The sequence below is a fragment of the Manis javanica genome, chromosome 3 (assembly GCF_040802235.1).
Source record: "Manis javanica isolate MJ-LG chromosome 3, MJ_LKY, whole genome shotgun sequence".
Classification (NCBI taxonomy): domain Eukaryota; kingdom Metazoa; phylum Chordata; class Mammalia; order Pholidota; family Manidae; genus Manis; species Manis javanica.
The window spans coordinates 176,512,610-176,534,522 of record NC_133158.1 but is presented as its reverse complement, the minus strand read 5'-3'; the positions used below and the strand labels follow the sequence as shown (position 1 = coordinate 176,534,522).

At 40.6% G+C, this 21,913-nt stretch overlaps 1 protein-coding gene across 1 annotated transcript in view; it reads left to right on the top strand.

The window, feature by feature from the left end:
• The window catches only part of KIF15 (kinesin family member 15), a 116,713-nt gene that overhangs the window by 28,685 nt on the left and 66,115 nt on the right, over nt 1-21,913 (top strand). Inside the window, 1 exon segment of the mRNA XM_073230495.1 lies at nt 14,780-14,927. Coding sequence (XP_073086596.1) covers nt 14,780-14,927 — 148 coding nt within the window.

The window sequence follows — 21,913 nt, the reverse complement described above, 5'->3', positions numbered from 1 at the left end:
CCCTTTCTTAATTTTCCAAGCCGTGCAACTGTAACTTTTCTTTCTTAGTCATGTCTCCCTCTGACTACAGTCAGGGTAGGGGTGGGCAGGGTGTGTGTCCCTAATTATAAGGCTTATTATGATTAGATTGATCCCTCCTGGATAATAAGGTGAAGGGGATTAGACTACCTGCTGGCAAGGAGAGCATCTGCATGTATTATTTGGAATTCTTCTGTAAGGAAGATCTGTCTCCTACTCCTTTTATTTATGTTATTTATTCCTATGGTGTAGACTCATATTTATTTTATGCTTTGTGTTATAATCCAATGCTGCATTATTTTTATCTTGTTGCTCACATTGTTTTGTTGTAACTTGGCCATTGGGAACTATTTGAGGTTGTTTTCTATGTCCTTTTTGCATGTCACCTCCTTTTGTTTCTCCTGAGCACTTCCTTACTTTGTGATGCTATAAAATAATCCTGGCTCAGCTTGTATTTTCCCTGTCCTAGGCCTAGAATCAGCCATTTCTCCAAGGAGCCCTGGTTCCTTTTATTGGATAATGAGATTAAGGAACCAGGATATGGGTCCTGGCTGTTTTAGTTGACTCTGCTACTGGAGAATCAATGCTTCTAGGCCTTCCCAGCAGACAGAGCCAGGTAATAGATACACATATACAATAACTCATGTAAATAGACATATCTACACTTGTTTCTGTATATTAAGCGAACCATGAGTTCATACTTATGTGTGTAACTCTTAATTCAATGCTTTAGAATTTGCATGAGTTCATTCTAGCCTTCCTTTTTGTTTTTCTGTAATTTTCCTGGTTGACAGTGAGAAACATGGCTCCCACCTTCTATTATCCCTTATTTATTGAAGCCACTCTGTACAGTTTCAGAATTGTTGCCTATATCCCTGTGAGGAACAGATTTACTGAAACAGTGTTTATGTATGGTTCCTTTTTTTGTTTTCTAGGCCTTACAACTCCCTGTCAAAAGCTCATTTCCAAAACTGCTTAGGTCGGCCCCTTTCCTGCTGCCCCTGTTCTGTGCAGTTATCTATGCCCGTACAAAGCAGTCAGGTGCCCTCCATGCTGGGATCTTCAACATCCTGGTTGATGTGTTTTGCTGGTTTATTTAGTTGGCATAATTTAAAGTTTGCACTTTGTGATGTATAGTTGTATAGTGTTTTGACAAATGCACAGACCCATATATTTACCATGCTAATACTGAAGAGAACAATTCTTTTACCTTAAAAGTTCCCCTGGGGGGTGGAGCCAAGATGGCAGTGTGAGTAGGGCAGTGGAAATCTCCTCCCAAAACCATATATATTTTTGAAAATACAACAAATACAACTATTCTTAAAAGAGAGACCAGACATAAGATTCAGGACAACAGCCAGGCTACATCTACATCTGTGAGAACCCAGTGCCTCATGAAGGGAGTAAGATACAAGCCGCGGCCTGGCAGGACCCGAGCACCAGCCCTACCCCAGCTCCCCTGTATGAGGAGAGGAGTCAGAGCGGGGAGGGAGAGGGAGCCCAGGAATGCCAAATACCAGTCATCTGCACCGGGAGCATAGACACACAGTGCATGGTGTGCTGGATACTAGGGAAACAGAACAGTAAAACCTGTGAGTGGGTTCCCACAGCCAGCGCCCCTGGACAAAAGAAAAGCGAGTGCTTTTTGAAAGTCTTAAAGGGACAGGAGCCACCCAGCTGGACGGAAGCATCCTGGCACACTCAGCTCAGCAGCTGGGAATACCGGAGAACTCCGGGCACCCTAAATGCCTGGGCAGCAGTGCAGCTGTGAGGCCCCTCACGGCGATAAACAGCCTCCCACCAGTTCCACCTCTGGCATGGCCCCGCCATAGTGGAGTAGCAGCCTGAGGCTGGCCATGCCCACATTAGCTGTGCAGAGTTTCCTCCACAGCAGCCCGGGCAAGAATCAGAGACCCCGTCTGTGCACAGTTGCCCAGCACAAGCCACTAGGGGTTGCTGTTCTCCCAGGAGAGGAAGATGAGGAGCAAGCAGGAAGGGACTTTGTTCTCCCAGCTGACACATGCACCAACTGCCCATGACTACCTCTATCACCATGAAAAGGCAGAAGAATTTGATCCAGACTAGAATCACACAGACATCCACTCCTGAGAGGGAACCTGGGGAGATAGACTTAACCAATCTTCCTAAGAAAGAATTCAAAATAAAGGTCATAGCCATGCTGATGGAGTTCCAGAGAAATATGCTAGAGATAAGGATGAAGATTACAGAAAAAAAAAGGAACCTTTGGAAGGACTTAAAAGCAGACTGGATGAGGTGCAAGAGGCTATTAATGGAACGGAAATAAGACAACAGGAACACAGAGAAGCTGAGACAGCAAGAGATAAAAGGATGTCCAGGAATGAAACAATATTAAGAGAACTGTGTGACCAATCCAAATGAAACAATATTCGCATTATAGGGGTACAAGAAGAAGAAGAGAGAAAAAGGGATAGAAAGTGTCTTTGAAGAAATAAGTGCTGAAAACTTCCTGAAACTGGGGAAAGAAACAGTCGCTCAAACCATGGAAGCACACCAAACTCCCAACACAAGTGACCCAAGGAGGACAACACCAAGACACATAATAATTAAAGTGGCAAAGATCAAGGACAAGGACAGAGTATTAAAGGCAGCCAGAGAGAGGAAGAAGGTCACATACAAAGGAAAGCCCATCAGGCTATCATCAGACTTCTCAAAAGAAACCTTACAGGCCAGAAGAGAATGGCATATATTTAATGCAATGAAACAGAAGAGCCTTGAACAAAGGATACTGTATCCAGGACAATTATCATTTAAATATGAAGGAGGGATTAAACAATTCCCAGATAAGCAAAATTTGAGGGAATTTGTCTCCCACAAACCTCCTCTACAGGATATTTTAGAGGGACTGCTCCAGATGGAAGCACTCCTAAGGCCAAATAGATATCAACAGGATAAAATAAAATCACAGCAAAGGAAGCAGAAGAATCAAACACCAACTAAAGGCAAAAAGTAAAATCAACTACCCACAAAAGCAGTTAAAGGAAACACAGAAGAGCATAAAATAAAACACCTAACATATAAAGAATGGAGGAGGAGGAATAAGAAGGGAGAGTAATAAAGAATAATCACCCTGTGTTTAATAGCTGAGTAAGTGAGTTGAGTTAGACAGTAAGATAGTAACGAAGCTAACTTTGAACCTTTGGTAACCACGAATCTAAAGCTTGCAATGGCAATAAGTACATATCTTTCAATAATCACCCTAAATGTAAATGGACTGAATGCACCAATTGGAAGACACAGAATAATAGTATAGATAAAAAAGCAAGACCCATCTCTATGTTGCTTATAAGAGACCCACCTCAAACCCAAAGACATGCACAGAATAAAAGTCAAGGGATGGAAAAAGATAATTCATGCAAACAGCAAGGAGAAAAAAGCAGGTGTTGCAGTACTAGTATCAGAGAAAATAGACTTCAAAACAAAGTCACAAGAGATAAAGAAGGACATTACATAATGATAAAGGTGTCAAACCAACAAGAGGATATAACCATTATAAATAATATGTACCCAATACAAGAGCACCAACATATGTGAAACAAATACTAACAGAATTAAAGGAGGAAATAGAATGCAATGCATTTATTTTAGGAGACTTCAACACACCACTAGCTCCAAAGAAAAGATCCACCAGACAGAAAATAAGTAAGAACACAGAGGCACTGAACACCACACTAGAACAGATGGACCTAATAGACATCTATAGAACTCTACACCCAAAAGCAACAGGATACACATTCTTCTCAAGTGCACATGGAACATTCTCCAGAATAGACCACATACTAGGCCACAAAAACAGACTCCATAAATTCCAAAAGGTTGAAATTCTACCAACCTACTTAGACCACAAATGTATAAAACTAGAAATAAAATGTACAAAGAAAACAAAAAGGCTCATAAACACATGGAGGCTTAACAACATGCTCCTAAATAATCAATGGATCAATGACAAATTAAAATGGAGAACCAGCAATATATGAAACAAATGATAACAACAACACAAAGCCCCAACTTCTGTGGGACGCAGCAAAAGCAGTCTTAAGGGGAAAGTATATAGCATTCCAGGCATATTTAAAGAAGGAAGAACAATCCGAAATGAATACTCTAAAAACACAATTATCGAAAATGGAAAAAGAAGAACAAATGATGCATAAAGCTAGTAGAAGGAGGGTCATAATGGAGGTCAGGAAGAAATTAATAAAATTGAGAATAATAAAACAATAGAGAAAATCAATGAAACCAACAGCTGGCTCTTTGAGAAAATAAAATAGATAAGCCTCTAGCCAAACTTATTAAGAGAAAAAGAGAATCTACACACATAAACAGAATCAGAAATGAGAAAGGAAAAATCACAACATACCCCACAGAAATACAAAGAATTATTAGAGAATACTACAAAAAACAATATGCAAACAAGCTGGAAAACCTGGAAGAAATGGTCAACTTCCTAGAAAAATACAGCCTTCCAAGACTGACCAAGGAAGAAACAGAAAATCTAAACAGACCAATTAACAGCAATGAAATTGAAGCAATAATAAAAAAAACTATTGAGGAAAACTCCTGGGCTGGATGGATTTACCATGGACTTTTATCAGACATACAGATAATAAATTATACCCACTCTCCTTAACGTTTTCCAAAAAATAGAAGATGAGGGATTACTTCCCGACTCATTCTATGAAGCCAGGATCACCGTAATAGCAAAACATGGCAAAGAACCCACCAAAAAAGAAAATTACAGACCAATATCCCTGATGAACATAGACGCAAAAATACTCAACAAAATATTAGCAAACCGAATTCAAAAATACATAAAGAGTATCATACACCATGACCAAGTGGGATTCATCTCAGGGATGCAAGGGTGGTACATTTGAAAATTCATCAACATCATCCACCACATTAACAAAAAGGACAAAAACCACCTGATCATCTCCATGGATGCTGAAAAAGCATTCTACAAAATTGAACATCCATTCATGATAAAAACTATCAACAAAATGGGTATACAGGGCAAGTACCTCAACATAATAAAGGCCATATATGACAAACCCACAGTGAACATCATACTGAACAGCAAGAAGCTGAAAGCTTTCCTCTAAGATCGGGAACAAGACAGGGATGCCCACTCTCTCCACTGTTATTTAACATGGTACTGGAGGTACTAGCCATGGCAATCAGACAAAACAAAGAAATACAAGGAATCCAGATTGGTAAAGAAGAAGTTAAACTGTCACTATTTGCAGATGACATAATATTGTACATAAAAAACCCTAAAGACTACACTCCAAAACTACTAGAACCAATATCGGAATACAGTAAAGTTGCAGGATACAAAATTAATACACAGAAATGTGAGACTTTCGTATACACTAACAATGAACTAAAAGAAAGAGAAATCAGGAAAACAATTCCATTCACAATTGCATTATAAAAGAGTATAATTCCTAGAAATTAACTTAACCAAGGAAGTGAAAGTCCTTTAACCCGAAAACTGTAAGACACTCTTAAGAGAAATTAAAGAGGTCACTAACAAATGGAAACTCATCCCATGCTCCTGGCTAGGAAGAATTAATATTGTAAAAATGGCCGTCCTGCCAAAAGCAATCTACAGATTCAAGCAATCCTTACCAAATTACCAACAGCATTCTTCAATGAACTGGAACAAATAGTTCAAAAGCTCATATGAAACTACCAAAGTCCCCGAATAGCCAAAGCAATCCTGAGAAGGAAGAATAAAGTGGTGGTGGGATCTTGCTCCCCAACGTCAAGCTGTACTACAAAGCCACAGTAATCAAGACAATTTGGTGCTGGCACACGAACAGATCCACAGACCAGTGGAACAGAATAGGGTCTCCAGACATTAACCCAAACATATATGATCAATTAATATATGATAAAGGAGTCATGGACATACATTGGGGATATGACAGCCTCTTCAACAGCTGGTGTTGACAAAACTTGAGAGGTACATGTGAGAGAATGAAACTGGATCATTGTCTAACCCCATACACAAAAGTAAATTCGAAATGCATCAAAGACCTGAATATAAGCCATGAAACCATAAAACTCTTAGAAAAAAACAGGCAAAAATCTCCTGGACATAAACATGAGCAACTTCTTCATGAACATATCTCCCTGGGCCAGGGAAACAAAAGCAAAAATGAAAAAGTGGGACTATATCAACCTGAAAAACTTCTGTATAGCAAAGTACACCATTAATAGAACAACAAGGTATCCCACAGTATGGGATAATATACTCATAAATGAGAGATCCAATAAAGGGTTGATATCCAAAATACATAAAGAGCTCATGGCCCTCAACAAGCAAAAAGTGAATAATCCAATTAAAAAATGGGCAGAAGAGCTGAACAGATAGTTCTCCAAAGAAGAAATTCAGATGGCCAGCAGACACATGAAAAGATGGTCCACGTTGGTTGTCATCAGAGAAATGCAAATTAAAACAAAAAGGAGTTATCACCACACACCAGTAAGGGTCGCTACCATCCAAAAGTCAAACAATAACGAATGTTGGTGAGGTTGTGGAAAAAGGGAAACCCTCTTATACTGTTGGTGGAAATATAAATTACTTCAACCTTGTGGAAAGCAGTATGGAAGTTCCTCAAAAACCTCAAAATAAACATACCATTTGTCCTAGGAATCCCACTTCTTGGAATTTACCCTAAGAATGCAGCAGCCCAGTTTGAAAAGACAGATGCACCCCTATGTTTATCACAGCACTATTTACATTAGCCAAGAAATGGAAGCAACCTAAGTGTCCATCAGTAGATGAATGGATAAAGAAGATGTGGTACATATGCAAAATGGAATGTTATTCAGCCATAAGAAGAAAACAAATCCTACAGTTTGCAACAACATGGATGGAGCTAGAGGGTATTATGGTCAGTGAAATAAGCCAGGTGGAGAAAGACGAATACCAAATGAAAAACTGAAGGAACAAAACAGCAGCAGAATCACAGAACCCAAGAATGGAATAACAGAGTCCACTTTTGGGTTCTGTGATTCTGCTGCTGTTTTATTCCTTCAGCTTTTCTTTGTTCTTATATTCCACATATAAGTGAAATCATTTGGTATTTCTCTTTCTCTGCTTGACTTATTTCACTGAGCCTAATACCCTCCAGCTCCATCCATGTTGCTGCAAATGGTATGATTTGCCCTCTTCTTATGGCTGAGTAGTATTCCATTGTGTATATGTACCACATCTTCTTTATCCATTCATCTACCGATGGACATTCAGGTTGCTTCCAATTCTTGGCTATTGTAAATAGTGCTGTGATAAACATAGGGGTGCATCTGTCTTTCTCAAACTTGATTGCAGCGTTCTTGCGGTAAATTCCTAGGAGTGGAATTCCTGGGTCAAATGGTAAGTCTGTTTTGAGCATTTTGATGAACCTCCATACTGCTTTCCAAAATGGTTGAACTAATTTACATTCCCACCAGCAGTGTAGGAGGGTTCCCCTTTCTCCACAGCCTCACCAACATTTGTTGTTGTTTGTCTTCTGGATGGGAGCCATCCTTACTGGTGTGAGGTGATACCTCATTGTGGTTTTAATTTGCAGTTCTCTGATAATTAGCGATGTGGAACATCTTTTCATGTACTGTTGGCCATCTGTATTTCTTTTTTGGAGAACTGTCTGTTCAGTTCCTCTGCCCATTTTTTTAATTGAGTTATTTGTTTTTTTGGTTGTTGAGGCTTGTGAGCTCTTTATATATTCTGGACGTCAAGCCTTTATCGGATCTGTCATTTTCAAATATATTCTCCCATACTGTAGGGTTCCTTTTTGTTCTATTGATGGTGTCTTTTGCTGTACAGAAGCTTTTCAGCTTAATATGGTCCCACTTGTTCATTTTTGCACTTGTTTTCCTTGCCCGGGGAGATATGTTCAAGAAGATGTCACTCATGTTTATGTCTAAGAGATTTTTGCCTATGTTTTTTTCCAAGAGTTTAATGGTTTCATGACTTCCATTCAGGTCTTTGATCCATTTTGAGTTTATTTTTGTGTATGGGGTTAGACAATGGTCCAGTTTATTCTTCTACATGTAGCTGTCCAGTTTTGCCAGCACCATCTGTTGAAGAGACTGTCATTTCACCATCATATGTACATGGCTCCTTTATCAAATATTAATTGACCATATATGTCTGGGTTAATGTCTGGATTCTCTAGTCTGTTCCATTGGTCTGTGGCTCTGTTCTTGTGCCAGTACCAAATTGTCTTGATTACTATGGCTTTATAGTAGAGCTTGAGGTTGAGGAGTGAGGTCCCCCCTACTTTCTTCTTCTTTCTCAGGATTGCTTTGGCTATTCGGGGTCTTTGGTGTTTCCATATAAATTTTTGAATTATTTGTTCCAATTCATTGAAGAATGTTGCTGGTAGTTTCATAGGGATTGCATCAAATTTGTATATTGCTTTGGGCAGGATGGCCATTTTGACGATATTAATTCTTCGTAGCCACTAGCATGGGATGAGTTTCCATTTATTAGTGTCCCCTTTAATTTCTCTTAAGACTGACTTGTAGTTTTCAGAGTATAAGTCTTTCACTTCTTTGGTTACGTTTATTCCTAGGTATTTTATTCTTTTTGATGCAATTGTGAATGGAATTGTTTTCCTGATTTCTCTTTCTATTGATTTGTTGTTAGTGTATAGGAAAGCCACAGATTTCTCTGTGTTAATTTTGTATCCTGCAACTTTGCTGTATTCCGATGTCAGTTCTAGCAGTTTTGGGGTGAAGTCTTTAGGGTTTTTTATGTACAATATCATGTCATCTGCAAATAGTGACAGTTTGACTTCTTCTTTACCAATCTGGATTCCTTGTATTTCTTAACTTTGTCTGATAGCCGTGGCTAGGACCTCCAGTACTATGTTGAATAACAGTGGGGAGAGTGTGCTTCCCTGTCTGTTCCCAATCTCAGAGGAAAAGCTTTCAGCCTCTCGCTGTTCAGTATGATGTTAGCTGTGGGTTTATCATATATGGCCTTTATTATGTTGAGGTCCTTGACCTCTATGCCCATTTTGCTGAGAGTTTTTATCATGAATGGATGTTGAATTTTGTTAAATGCTTTTTCAGCATGTATGGAGATGATCATGTGGTGTTTGTCCATCTTTTTGTTGATGTGGTGGATGATGTTGATGGATTTTCAAATGCTGTACCATCCTTGCATCCCTCGGATGAATCCCACTTGGTCATGGTGTATGATTCTCTTGATGTATTTTTGAATTCTGTTTGCTAATATTTTGTTGAGTATTTTTGCATCTACGTTCATCAGGGATATTGGTCTGTACTTTTCTTTTTTGGTGGGGTCTTGGCCTGGTTTTGGTATTAGGGTGATGTTGGCTTCATAGAATGAGTTTGGGAGTATTCCCTCCTCTTCTATTTTTTAGAAAATGTTAAGGAGAATGGGTGTTATGTCTTCTCTGTATGTTTGATAAAATTCTGAGGTAAATCCATCTTGCCTGGGGGTTTTGTTCTTAGGTAGTTTTTTGATTACCGCTTCAATTTCTTTGCTGGTAATTGGTCTGTTTAGATTTTCTGTTTCTTTCTGGGTCAGTCTTGGAAGGTTGTATTTTTCTAGGAAGTTGTCCATTTCTCCTAGGTTTCCCAGCTTGTTAGCCTAATGGTTTTCATAGTACTTTCTAATAATTCTTTGTATTTCTGTGTTGTCTGTCGTGATTTTTCCTTTCTCGTTTCTAATTCTGTTGATGTGTTGTCCCTCTTTTTCTCTTAATAAGTCTGGCTAGAGGCTTATCTATTTTGTTTATTTTCTCAAAGAACCAGCTCTTGGTTTCATTGATTTTTTTCTATTGTTTTATTCTTCTCAATTTTATTTCTTCTCTGATGTTTATTATATCCCTCCTTCTGCTGACTTTAGGCCTCATTTGTTCTTCTTTTTCCAGTTTTGATAATTTTGACATTTGACTATTCATTTGGGATTGTTCTTCCTTCTTTAAATATGCCTGGATTGCTATATACTTTCCTCTTAAGACTGCTTTTGCTGCGTCCCACAGAAGTTGGGGCTTAGTGTTGTTGTTGTCATTTGTTTCTATATATTCCTTGATCTCTATTTTAATTTGTTCATTGATCCATTGATTATTTAGTAGCATGTTGTTAAGCCTCCATGTGTTTGTGAGCCTTTTTGTTTTCTTTGTAGAATTTATTTCTACTTTTATACCTTTGTGGTCTGAAAAATTGGTTGGTAGAATTTCAATATTTTGGAATTTACTGAGGCTCTTTTTGTGAGCTAGTATGTGGTCTATTCTGGAGAATGTTCCATGTGCACTTGAGAAGAATGTATATCCTGTTGCTTTTAGATGTACAGTTCTATAGATGTCTATTAGGTCCATCTGTTCTAGTGTGTTGTTCAGTGCCTGTGTGTCCATACTTATTTTCTGCCTGGTGGATCTATCCTTTGGGGTGAGTGGTGTGTTGAAGTCTCCTACAATGAATGCATTGCAGTCTATTTCCCTCTTTAGTTTTGTTGGTATTTGCTTCACATATGCTGGTGCTCCTGTATTGGGTGCATATATATTTATAATTGTTATATCCTCTTGTTCGTCTGAGCCCTTTATCATTATGTAGTATCCTTCTTTATCTCTTGTTACTTTCTTTGTTTTGAAGTCTATTTTGTCTGATATTAGTACTGCAACCCCTGCTTTCTTCTCACTGTTGTTTGCCTGAAATATGTTTTTCCATCCCTTGACTTTTAGTCTATGCTTATCTTTGGGTTTAAGGTGAGTTTCTTGTAAGCAGCATATAGATGGGTCTTGCTTTTTTATCCATTCTGTTACTCTATGTCTTTTGATTGGTGCATTAAGTCCATTTACATTTAGGGTGACTATTGAGAGATATGTACTTATTGCCATTGCAGGCTTTAGATTCGTGGTTACCAAAGGTTCAAGGTTAGCTTCTTTAGTATCTTACTGCCTAACTTAGCTTGCTTATTGAGCTGATATATACACTGTCTGGAGATTCTTTTCTTCTCTCCCTTCTTATTCCTCCTCCTCCATTCTTCACATGTTGTGTGTTTTGTTCTGTTCTCTTTAGGGGTGCTCCCATCTAGAGCAGTCCCTGTAGGATGCCCTGTAGAGGTGGTTTGTGGGAAGCAAATTCCCTCAGCTTTTGTTTGTCTGGGAATTGTTTAATCCCGCCATCATATTTAAATGATAGTCGTGCTGGATACAGTATCCTTGGTTCAAGGCCCTTCTGTTTCATTGCATTAAGTATATCATGCCATTCTCTTCTGGCCTGTAGGGTTTCTGTCGAAAAGTCTGATGTTAGCCTGATGGGTTTTCCTTTATAGGTGACCTTTTTCTCTCTAGCTGCCTTTAAAACTCTTTCCTTGTCCTTGATCCTTGCCATTTTAATTATTATGTGTCTTGGTGTTGTCCTCCTTGAATCCTTTCTGTTGGGGGTTCTGTGTAATTCCATGGTCTGTTCGATTATTTCCTCCCCCAGTTTGGGGAAGTTTTCAGCAATTATTTCTTCAAAGAGTCTTTCTATCCCTTTTCCTCTTTCTTCTTCTTCTGGTACCCCTCTAATACGAATATTATTCCTTTTGTCTTGTCACATAGTTCTCTTAGTATTGTTTCTTTCCTGGAGATCCTTTTATCTCTGTCTATGTCAGCTTCTATACGTTCCTGTTCTCTGGCTTCTATTCCTTCAATGGCCTCTTGCATCTTATCCATTCTGCTTATAAATCCTTCCAGGGAATGTTTCACTTCTGTGATCTCCTTCCTGACATCTGTGATCTCCTTCCGGACTTCATCCCACTGCTCTTGCATTTTTCTCTGCATCTCATCCCATTGCTCTTGCATTTTTCTCTGCATCTCTGTCAGCATGTTCATGATTTTTATTTTGAATTCTTTTTCAGGAGGACTGGTTAGGTCTGTCTCCTTCTCAGGTGTTGTCTCTGTGATCTTTGTCTGCCTGTAGTTTTGCCTTTTCATGGTGATAGAGATAGTTTGCAGAGCTGGTACAAGTGACCGCTGGAAGAGCTTCCCTTCTTGTTGGTTTGTGTCCTTCCTCTCCTGGGATAATAGCGACCTCTAGTGGCTTGTGCTGGGCCGCTGTGTGCAGACAGGGCATCTGCTTCCTGCCCGGTTGCTATCGGGTTTATCTCCGCTGTTGCTTTGGGCGTGGCCTGGCTGGGGCCACTCCTCCAAAATGGTTGAGCCCCATTGGAGGGGGAGTGGCTGGGAGGCTATTTATCTCTGTAAGGGGCCTCTGTGCTCCCTGCTGCCCAGGGGGTTAGAGTGAGCAGAGATCCCCAGATTCCCTGCCTCTGGTCTAAGTGACCTGTCCTGCCCCCGTAGCACCGGGGTCCCTGTCCCTTTAAGGCTTCCAAAAAGCACTCTCCAAAAAGAGGGGAAAAAAGGAAAAAACGCGCGATTTCCTCCGTCCTCAGGTGCTGGCCTCAGGCACCCGCCCACCGGTCCTGCTGCTCTGCTTCCCTAGCACCAGGGTCCCTGTCCCTTTAAGACTTCCAAAAAGCACTCGCCAAAAAGAGAAAAACAAAAGGGGGGGGGAAACGCGCGATTTCCTCCATCCTCAGGTGCCAGTCTCAGGTACCCGCCCACCAGTCCCGCAGGGAAAAACGCGGGATATTCTTTGTCCTCAGGCGCCCATCCCAGGCACCCGCTCACCAGTCCTGCCGCCCTGCCTCCCTAGTAACGGGGTCCCTGTCCCTTTAAGGCTTCCAAAAAGCACTCACCAAAAAGAGGAAAAAGGGAAAAACGCGCGATTTCCTCCGTCCTCAGGTGCCGGTCTCAGGCACCCACGCACCGGTCCCGCAGGGAAAAATGCGGGGTATTCTTTGTCCTCAGGCGCTGGTCCCAGGCACCCGGTCACCGGTCCCGCCACCCTGCCTCCTTAGCAACGGGGGCCCTGTCCCTTTAAGGCTTCCAAAAAGCACTCGCCAAAAAGAAGAACCACTCCGGTTTCTTTCCACCCGCCGGGAGCCAGGGGGAGGGGCGCTCGGGTCCCGCCGGGCCGCGGCTTGTATCTTACCCCCTTTGCAATGCGCTGGGTTCTTCCAGGTGTGGATATGGTCTGGGTGTTGTCCTGTGTCCTGTGGTCTCTATTTTAGGAAGATTTTTCTTTCTTATATTTTCATAGCTCTATGTGTTTTTGGGAGGAGATTTCCACTGCTCTACTCACGCCGCCATCCTGGCTCCGCCCCCCCAACCCTTGACTTTTAATCTGTGCATATCTTTGGTTTTGAGGTGAGTCTCTTGTAAGCAGCATATAGATCTTTCTTGCATTTTTATCTATTCTATTTCTCTGTGTCTTTTAATTGGTGCATTCTGTCCATTTATATTCATTGTGATTATTGAAAGATATGTTCTTATTGCTATTGTAGGCATTAGATTTGTGGTTTCCAAAGGTTCAAGGTTAGCTTGTTTACTGCCTTACTGTCTGACCTCACTTGCTTATTCAGGTGTTATAAACACAGTCTGATGATTATTTCTTTCCCTTCTTTTTCCTCCTCCTCCATTCTTCATATGTTGGGTGTTTTGTTCTGTGCTCTTTTAGAAGTGCTCCCATCTAGAGCAGTCCCTCTAAGATACCCTGTATAGGTGTTTTGTGGGAGGCAAATTCCCTCAACTTTTGCTTTTCTGGGAATTGTTTAATCCCTCCTTCATATTTAAATTATAATCGTGCTGCATACAGTATCCTTGGTTCAAGGCCTTTCTGTTTCATTGCATTAAATATATCATGCTATTCTCTTCTGGCCTGTAAGGTTTCTGTTCAGAAGTGTGATAGTCTGATGGGTTTTCTTTTGTAGGTGACCTTTTTTCTCTCTCTGGCCGCCTTTAATACTCTGTCCTTGTCCTTGATCTTTGCCATTTTAATTATTATGTGTCTTGGTGTTGTCCTCTTTGGGTTCCGTCTCTCAGGAGTTCTGAGTGCCTCCGTAGTCTGAGCGACTATTTCCTCCCCAAGTTTGGGGTACTTCTCAGCAATTATTTCTTCAGAGACACTTTCTGTCCCTTTTTCTTTCTCTTCTTCCTCTAGTAGCCCTATAATGCGGATATTGATCCTTTTGAATTGGTCACACATTTCTCTTAATATTGTTTCATTCGTTGAGATCTTTTTATATCTCTCTGCATCAGCTTCTATGCATTCCTGTTCTCTGGCTTCTATTCCATCAATGGCCTCTTGAATCTTATCCTTTCTGCTTATAAATCCTTCTGGAGTTTGTTTCACTTCTGTAATCTCCCTCTGGACATCTGTGATCTCCCTCCGGACGTCTGTAATCTCCCTCCGGACTACATCCCTTAGCTCTTGCATATTTCTCTGCAGCTCTGTCAGCATGTTTTTGATTTTTATTTTGAATTCTTTTTCGAATAGACTGGTTAGGTATGTCTCTGCAGATCCTCTCTCAGGGGTTTTCTGTACTATTTTGGACTGGACTAAATTTTTCTGCCTTTTCATGGCTGTAGGCAGGTTAGGGGTGTGTCAGCTGGGAGAAGAAAGTCCTTTCCTGCTTGCTGGATGCCTTGCCCTTCTCAGCTGCCTGTGATGGCTACCTGTACTCCTGGAGCAGTCACCGGGTTAATCTCCCAAGCTGCTGTGGGCGGGGTGTCCATCAGAGCAGTGCAGAGCCCTGCGGGGAGTCGCAGGCACGCCAGGTGCGCTCCTTTATGCTAGCAGCGACCCTGCCACGCAGCTGTGTGGCTGCAGCGGCCTTTGTGTCTGGCCTGTGCAGCTGTGCATTGGGCTGGGATTCCGGTTGGCTCCTGGGAGCATACCTGCTCCCTCCGGCTCCGCTGCTGGTGCACGCACAGCTTTTCTGCACAGGTTTCTACTGGGCTCTGGCTTCAGTGCCGCCGGTGTGCACAAGACGCACCCAGGCTGTTTGGTTGCACCACTGTGGGCTAGCCCTGCAGTGCACGGATCTGCTCTCGGTTCCTTCTAGTGCTTCTGCCCCTGGTGCACGCTCCCACTCTCCTCCTAGTGGGCCTGTGTGTCAGTGCGCTCCAGTTGGAGGAACAACTGGCAGGCTGCCTTGTCCTGTGAGGGGCTTCAGAGCTGCACTGCCTCTGTTTAGGGCGCCTAAGTTTCCCCGGTACTCCCAGCTGCCGGGACAACTTTGTCCAGCTATGGTGTCCCTGTCTCTTTAAGACTTACAGAAAGCTCTCGCTTTTCTTTTGTCTCGGGGCGCCGGTTGCGGGGACTTGCCCCCAGGTTTTGCTTTTCCGTTTCCCTAATATCCAACTCCCTGTGCACCTTGTGTCTGCGTTCCGGGTGGGGATTTCTAGAGCTGGTTGTTTAGCAGTCCTGGGCTTTCACTCCCTCCCCTTTCTGTCTTCTTTCTTCCCGCCGGGTTTTGGTGTGTGGGAGTGTTCGGGTCCCGCCTGGCCGCAGCTTGTATCTTACCCCCTTCATGTGATGCTGACTTCTCGCAGATGTAGATGTATCCTGGCTGTTGTACTGCATCCACTGGTGTCTCTTTTAGGAATCGTTGTATTCATTGTATTTTCATAAATATGTATGTTTTGTGGAGGAGATTTCCTCTAAACTACTCATGCCGCCATCTTCCTGTGATCCATGAACAAACATTTTTTTGTAAAAATTGAAACAAGTACATTTGGCTCTCTTGAACAACAGAGGTTTGAACTGTGCAGGTCCACTTGTTTGGAAATTCTTTTCAGTAGTATATGGTAAAATTTTTTGGATGTTGATGATGTTTTGAGAAAACCTTTTCTTTCTTCCAGATTAGTGTAGGAATACAGTATATAATACACATAACATACAAAACATCTGTTAAGCAACTGTTTATGTTATCAGTAAGGCTCCCAGTCCACAGTAGGCTAATAGTAAAGTTTTTTTGGGGGTCAAGAGTTATATGTGGATTTTCATCTGCATGGGGAGGGTGGTCAACACCCATAATCACTGTGTTGTTCAAGGTTCAACTGTATTTGCTTTTTCTCCTTATGTTTCAGAAGTTATAATATATTGTACTATTTTTGCACCATGCTTTTTTCAAGGTAACAGTATTAGAATTCGTTCCATGTCTGATGCTCTGTCTCTTCTTCAGCTGTATAAATGTATCATGATTTATCTAACGTTTAACATACAATATTTAGTGTCATGAAAGGGAAGCATACAGTGCTATCCAAAAAATATAAAGATGCAAAATAATTTCAATTTTATGCTGTGGCTGGTTAAAAGAGGGTTTTAACAGCTCCCTTTATTGAGTGTGTGTGGGAACACTGGGCTAAATTCTATTATTATTTAATTTTTTTTATCTACTTTTTTTTTTTTTTTCTTTTTTTCTTTTTTTTATTTTTTTTTGAGAGGGCATCTCTCATATTTATTGATCAAATGGTTGTTAACAACAATAAAATTCAGTATAGGGGGGTCAATGCTCAATGTACAATCATTCATCCATCTCAAGCCTAATTCTCGTCAGTCTCCAATCTTCTGAAGCATAACGAACAAGTTCTTACATGGTGAACGAATTCTTACAGAGTGAATAAATTCTTACATGGTGAACAGTACAAGGGCATTCATCACAGAAACTTTCGGTTTTGATCATGCAATATGACCTATAAACCATCAGGTCAAATATGAATATTCATTTGATTTTTGTACTTGATTTATATGTTGATCCCCCATTTCTCCTATTATTATTATTTTTATTTTTAATAAAATGCTGAAGTGGTAGGTAGATGCAAGATAAAGGTAGAAAACATAGTTTAGTGCTGTAAGAAGGCAAATGTAGATGATCAGATGATCAGGTGTGTGCCTATGGACTAAGTATTAATCCAGGCTAGACAAGGGCAGCAAGACATCCACGGATGCAGAAGATTTCTCTCAAAGCAGGGGGGGTGAGGTTCTGAGCCTCACCTCTGTTGATCCCCAAATTCTCACCTGATGGCCCCCCTGCGACTGTGCCTGTCTTAGGTTGTTCCTCCCTTGAGGAATCTTACCCGTCTCTGGCTAACCAGTCATCTTCCGGGGCCATACAGGGAAATGTAAAGTTGGTAAGTGAGAGAGAAGCCATATTGTTTGCAAAGGTTAGCTTTTTACTTCTTTGCAGATTTATGCCCTGTGGCTTCTATGCCCAGCACTTGTCTTGAGGTATCTTTACCACCTGGAGGAATTATGATACTCGGTAAATTCGATATGAGGCACGAATTCTATTTAAGGTTTGTAATTAGGAAGGAAGAAGAAAAGCTATAGATGTAGCATATGAAGGAAACTTGGGAGGATTGATTATTTCTTTGACATATCTTCTTGTATAGTACCTTAAGTATGTATAGGTTTTAAACTACTAACTAATTTGCACACACATATTAACATAATAGGAATACGGTGACATAAACAAAGCAAATCTATAATTACCAGCCATCTCCAGTGAAGCCAAGAAAACCATTTAGGCACCCTAGGCATTTGTGAAAATTTATCTATGATATGATGGATATTGTCCAACTGTACTTGAACCATCAGACAAATTAAAGCAGCCCATTTCTGGGATCTGTTCACATCCCATATGTTCTTTTAACCATAGATAGTCTATAGTCATGAGATTTTGGGGTGCTACAACTTGCACCCCTCCCAACTCCTGGTTGAGTTCCAGCAGTACAGATCCAGTCAAATTCGTTGTCTCACTGTATGCACATGCCAGCCTAGACATCTCCCTTCTCCTTCTTATGGCAAGTCCAGGAGACGGTGGGCTGGATGCAGCCACAACCGCAGCATCGTCCGGATCCCTGTGGAGGCTTTTTGATGATCATCCCCCGGCACGAGTCCTCCAGAGAGTGCTGATGCCGGAAGCTCCTCCTCATATCGTATCTTAGTTCATTTTCTGGGTATCCAAGCTAGGCCTTGATCTTCTGCTTAGAAACAAACAGACCCTTTGCCCACGCTTTGACATGCCCTCTATACCACTGTGCAGAACTCATTGGAGGTCAGCACACAGTAACTGCTTTTTTTTTTTTTTTTTTAATTAAGAGAAAGGAATATTATCAGAAAAGAGTACCTCCATAGCTGATCATCTGACACCCTTTAAGTGATCAACATTAAGGATATTTAAAGCATGCGTTGATCTTTGATTTACCGATAGTTTTATCCTGTTAAGGAGTAATCCCCCTTTTCTTTCTTTCTTTCTTTTTTTTTTTTAAATTTTTAATCTACACTTACCTGAAGAATACTATGTTTACTATGCTCTCCCCTATATCAGGTCCCCCCTAACAACCACATTACGGTTACTGTCCATCAGCTTAGCAAAATGTGGTAGAGTCACTACTTGTCCTCTCTGTGTTGTGCAGCCCACCCTCCCCTTTCTCCCTCCCCCCCATGCATGCTAATCTTAATACCCCCCTTCTTCTTACCCCCCCCTTATCCCTCCCTGCCCACCCATCCTCCCCAGTTCCTTTCCCTTTGGTACCTGTTAGTCCATTTTTGGGTTCTGTAATTCTGCTGCTGTTTTGTTCCTTCAGTTTTTCCTTTGTTCCTATACTCCTCAGATGAGTGAAATCATTTGGTATTTCTCTTTCTCCGCTTGGCTTATTTCACTGAGCATAATACTCTCCAGCTCCATCCATGTTGCTGCAAATGGTTGGATTTTTCCACTTCTTATGGCTGAGTAGTATTCCATTGTGTATATGTACCACATCTTCTTTATCCATTCATCTACAGATGGACATTTAGGTTGCTTCCAATTCTTGGCTATTGTAAATAGTGCTGCGATAAACATAGGAGTGCATCTGTCTTTCTCAAACTTGATTGCTGCGTTCTTAGGGTAAATTCCTAGGAGTGGAATTCCTGGGTCAAATGGTAGGTCTGTTTTGAGCATTTTGATGCACCTCCATACTGCTTTCCACAATGGTTGAACTAATTTACATTCCCACCAGCAGTGTAGGAGGGTTCCCCTTTCTCCACAGCCTCGCCAACATTTGTTGTTGTTTGTCTTTTGGATGGCAGCTATCCTTACTGGTGTGAGGTGATACCTCATTGTAGTTTTAATTTGCATTTCTCTGATAATTAGCGATGTGGAGCATCTTTTCATGTGTCTCTTGGCCATCTGTATTTCTTTTTTGGAGAACTGTCTGTTCAGTTCCTCTGCCCATTTTTTAATTGGGTTATTTGTTTTTTGTTTGTTGAGGCGTGTGAGCTCTTTATATATTCTGGACGTCAAGCCTTTATCAGATCTGTCATTTTCAAATATATTCTCCCATACTGTAGGGTTCCTTTTTGTTCTATTGATGGTGTCTTTCGCTGTACAGAAGCTTTTCAGCTTAATGTAGTCCCACTTGCTCATTTTTGCTGTTGTTTTCCTTGCCCGGGGAGATATGTTCAAGAAGAGATCACTCATGTTTATATCTAAGAGGTTTTTGCCTATGTTTTTTTCCAAGAGTTTAATGGTTTCGTGACTTACATTCAGGTCTTTGATCCATTTTGAGTTTACCTTTGTATATGGGGTTAGACAATGGTCCAGTTTCATTCTCCTACATGTAGCTGTCCAGTTTTGCCAGCACCATCTGTTGAAGATACTGTCATTTTGCCATTGTATGTCCATGGCTCCTTTATCAAATATTAATTGACCATATATGTTTGGGTTAATTTCTGGGGTCTCTAATCTGTTCCACTGGTCTGTGGCTCTGTTCTTGTGCCAGTACCAAATTGTCTTGATTACTATGGCTTTGTAGTAGAGCTTGAAGTTGGGGAGTGAGATCCCCCCTACTTTATTCTTCTTTTTCAGGACTGCTTTGGCTATTCGGGGTCTTTGGTGTTTCCATATGAATTTTTGAATTATTTGTTCCAATTCATTGAAGAATGTTGCTGGTAATTTGAGAGGGATTGCATCAAATTTGTATATTGTTTTCGGCAGGATGGCCATTTTGACGATATTAATTCTTCCTAGCCATGAGCATGGGATGAGTTTCCATTTATTAGTGTCCCCTTTAATTTCTCTTAAGAGTGACTTGTAGTTTTCAGAGTATAAGTCTTTCACTTCCTTGGTTAGGTTTATTCCTAGGTATTTTATTCTTTTTGATGCAATGGTGAATGGAATTGTTTTCCTGATTTCTCTTTCTATTGATTCGTTGTTAGTGTATAGGAAAGCTACAGATTTCTGTGTGTTGATTTTGTATCCTGCAACTTTGCTGTATTCCGATATCAGTTCTAGTAGTTTTGGAGTGGAGTCTTTAGGGTTTTTTATGTACAGTATCATATCATCTGCAAATAGTGACAGTTTAACTTCTTCTTTACCAATCTGGATTCCTTGTATTTCTTTGTTTTGTCTGATTGCCGTGGCTAGGACCTCCAGTACTATGTTAAATAACAGTGGGGAGAGTGGGCATCCCTGTCTGGTTCCCGATCTCAGTGGAAATGCTATCAGCTTCTCGCTGTTCAGTATAATGCTGGCTGTGGGTTTATCATATATGGCCTTTATTATGTTGAGGTACTTCCCCTCTATTCCCATTTTGCTGAGAGTTTTTATCATGAATGGATGTTGAATTTTGTCAAATGCTTTTTCAGCATCTATGGAGATGATCATGTGGTTTTTGTCTTTCTTTTTGTTGATGTGGTGGATGATGTTGATGGATTTTCGAATGTTGTACCATCCTTGCATCCCTGGGATGAACCCCACTTGGTCATGGTGTATGATCCTTTTGATATACTGTTGAATTCTGTTTGCTAATATTTTATTGAGTATTTTTGCATCTACGTTCATCAGGGATATTGGTCTGTAATTTTCTTTTTTGGTGGGGTCTTTTCCTGGTTTTGGTATTAGGGTGATGTTGGCTTCATAGAATGAGTTTGGGAGTATTCCCTCTTCTTCTATTTTGTGGAACACTTTAAGGAGAATGGGTATTATGTCTTCTCTGTGTGTCTGATAAAATTCCGAGGTAAATCCGTCCGGCCCCGGGGTTTTGTTCTTGGGTAGTTTTTTGATTACTGTTTCAATTTCTTTGCTTGTAATTGGTTTGTTTAACTTTTGTGTTTCTTCCTTGGTCAGTCTTGGGAGGTTGTGTTTTTCTAGGAAGTTGTCCATTTCTTCTAGGTTTTCCAGCTTGTTGGCATATAGGTTTTCATAGTAGTCTTTAATAATTCTTTGTATTTCTGTGGAGTCTGTCGTGATTTTTCCATTCTCATTTCTGATTATGTTGATTTGTGTTGACTCTCTTTTTCTCTTAATAAGTTGGGCTAGAGGCTTATCTATTTTGTTTATTTTCTCAAAGAACCAGCTCTTGGTTTCGTTGATTTTTTCTATTGTTTTATTCTTCTCAATTTTGTTTATTTCTTCTCTGATCTTTATTATGTCCCTCCTTCTGCTGACTTTAGGCCTCATTTGTTCTTCTTTTTCCAGTTTTAATAGTTGTGATGTTAGACTATTCATTTGGGATTGTTCTTCCTTCTTCAAGTGTGCCTGGATTGCTATATACTTTCCTATTAAGACTGCTTTCGCTGCATCCCACAGAAGTTGGGGCTTAGTGTTGTTGTTGTCATTTGTTTCTATATATTCCTTGATCTCTATTTTGATTTGTTCATTGATCCATTGATTATTTAGTAGCATGTTGTTATGCCTCCATGTGTTTGTGAGCCTTTTTGTTTTCTTTGTAGAATTTATTTCTACTTTCATACCTTTGTGGTCTGAAAAATTGGTTGGTAGAATTTCAATATTGTGGAATTTACTGAGGCTCTTTTTGTGAACTAGTATGTTGTCTATTCTGGAGAATGTTCCATGTGCACTTGAGAAGAATGTATATCCTGTTGCTTTTGGATGTAAAGTTCTATAGATGTCTATTAGGTCCATCTGTTCTAGTGTGTTGTTCAGTGCCTGTGTGTCTTTACTTATTTTCTGCCCGGTGGATCTATCCTTTGGGGTGAG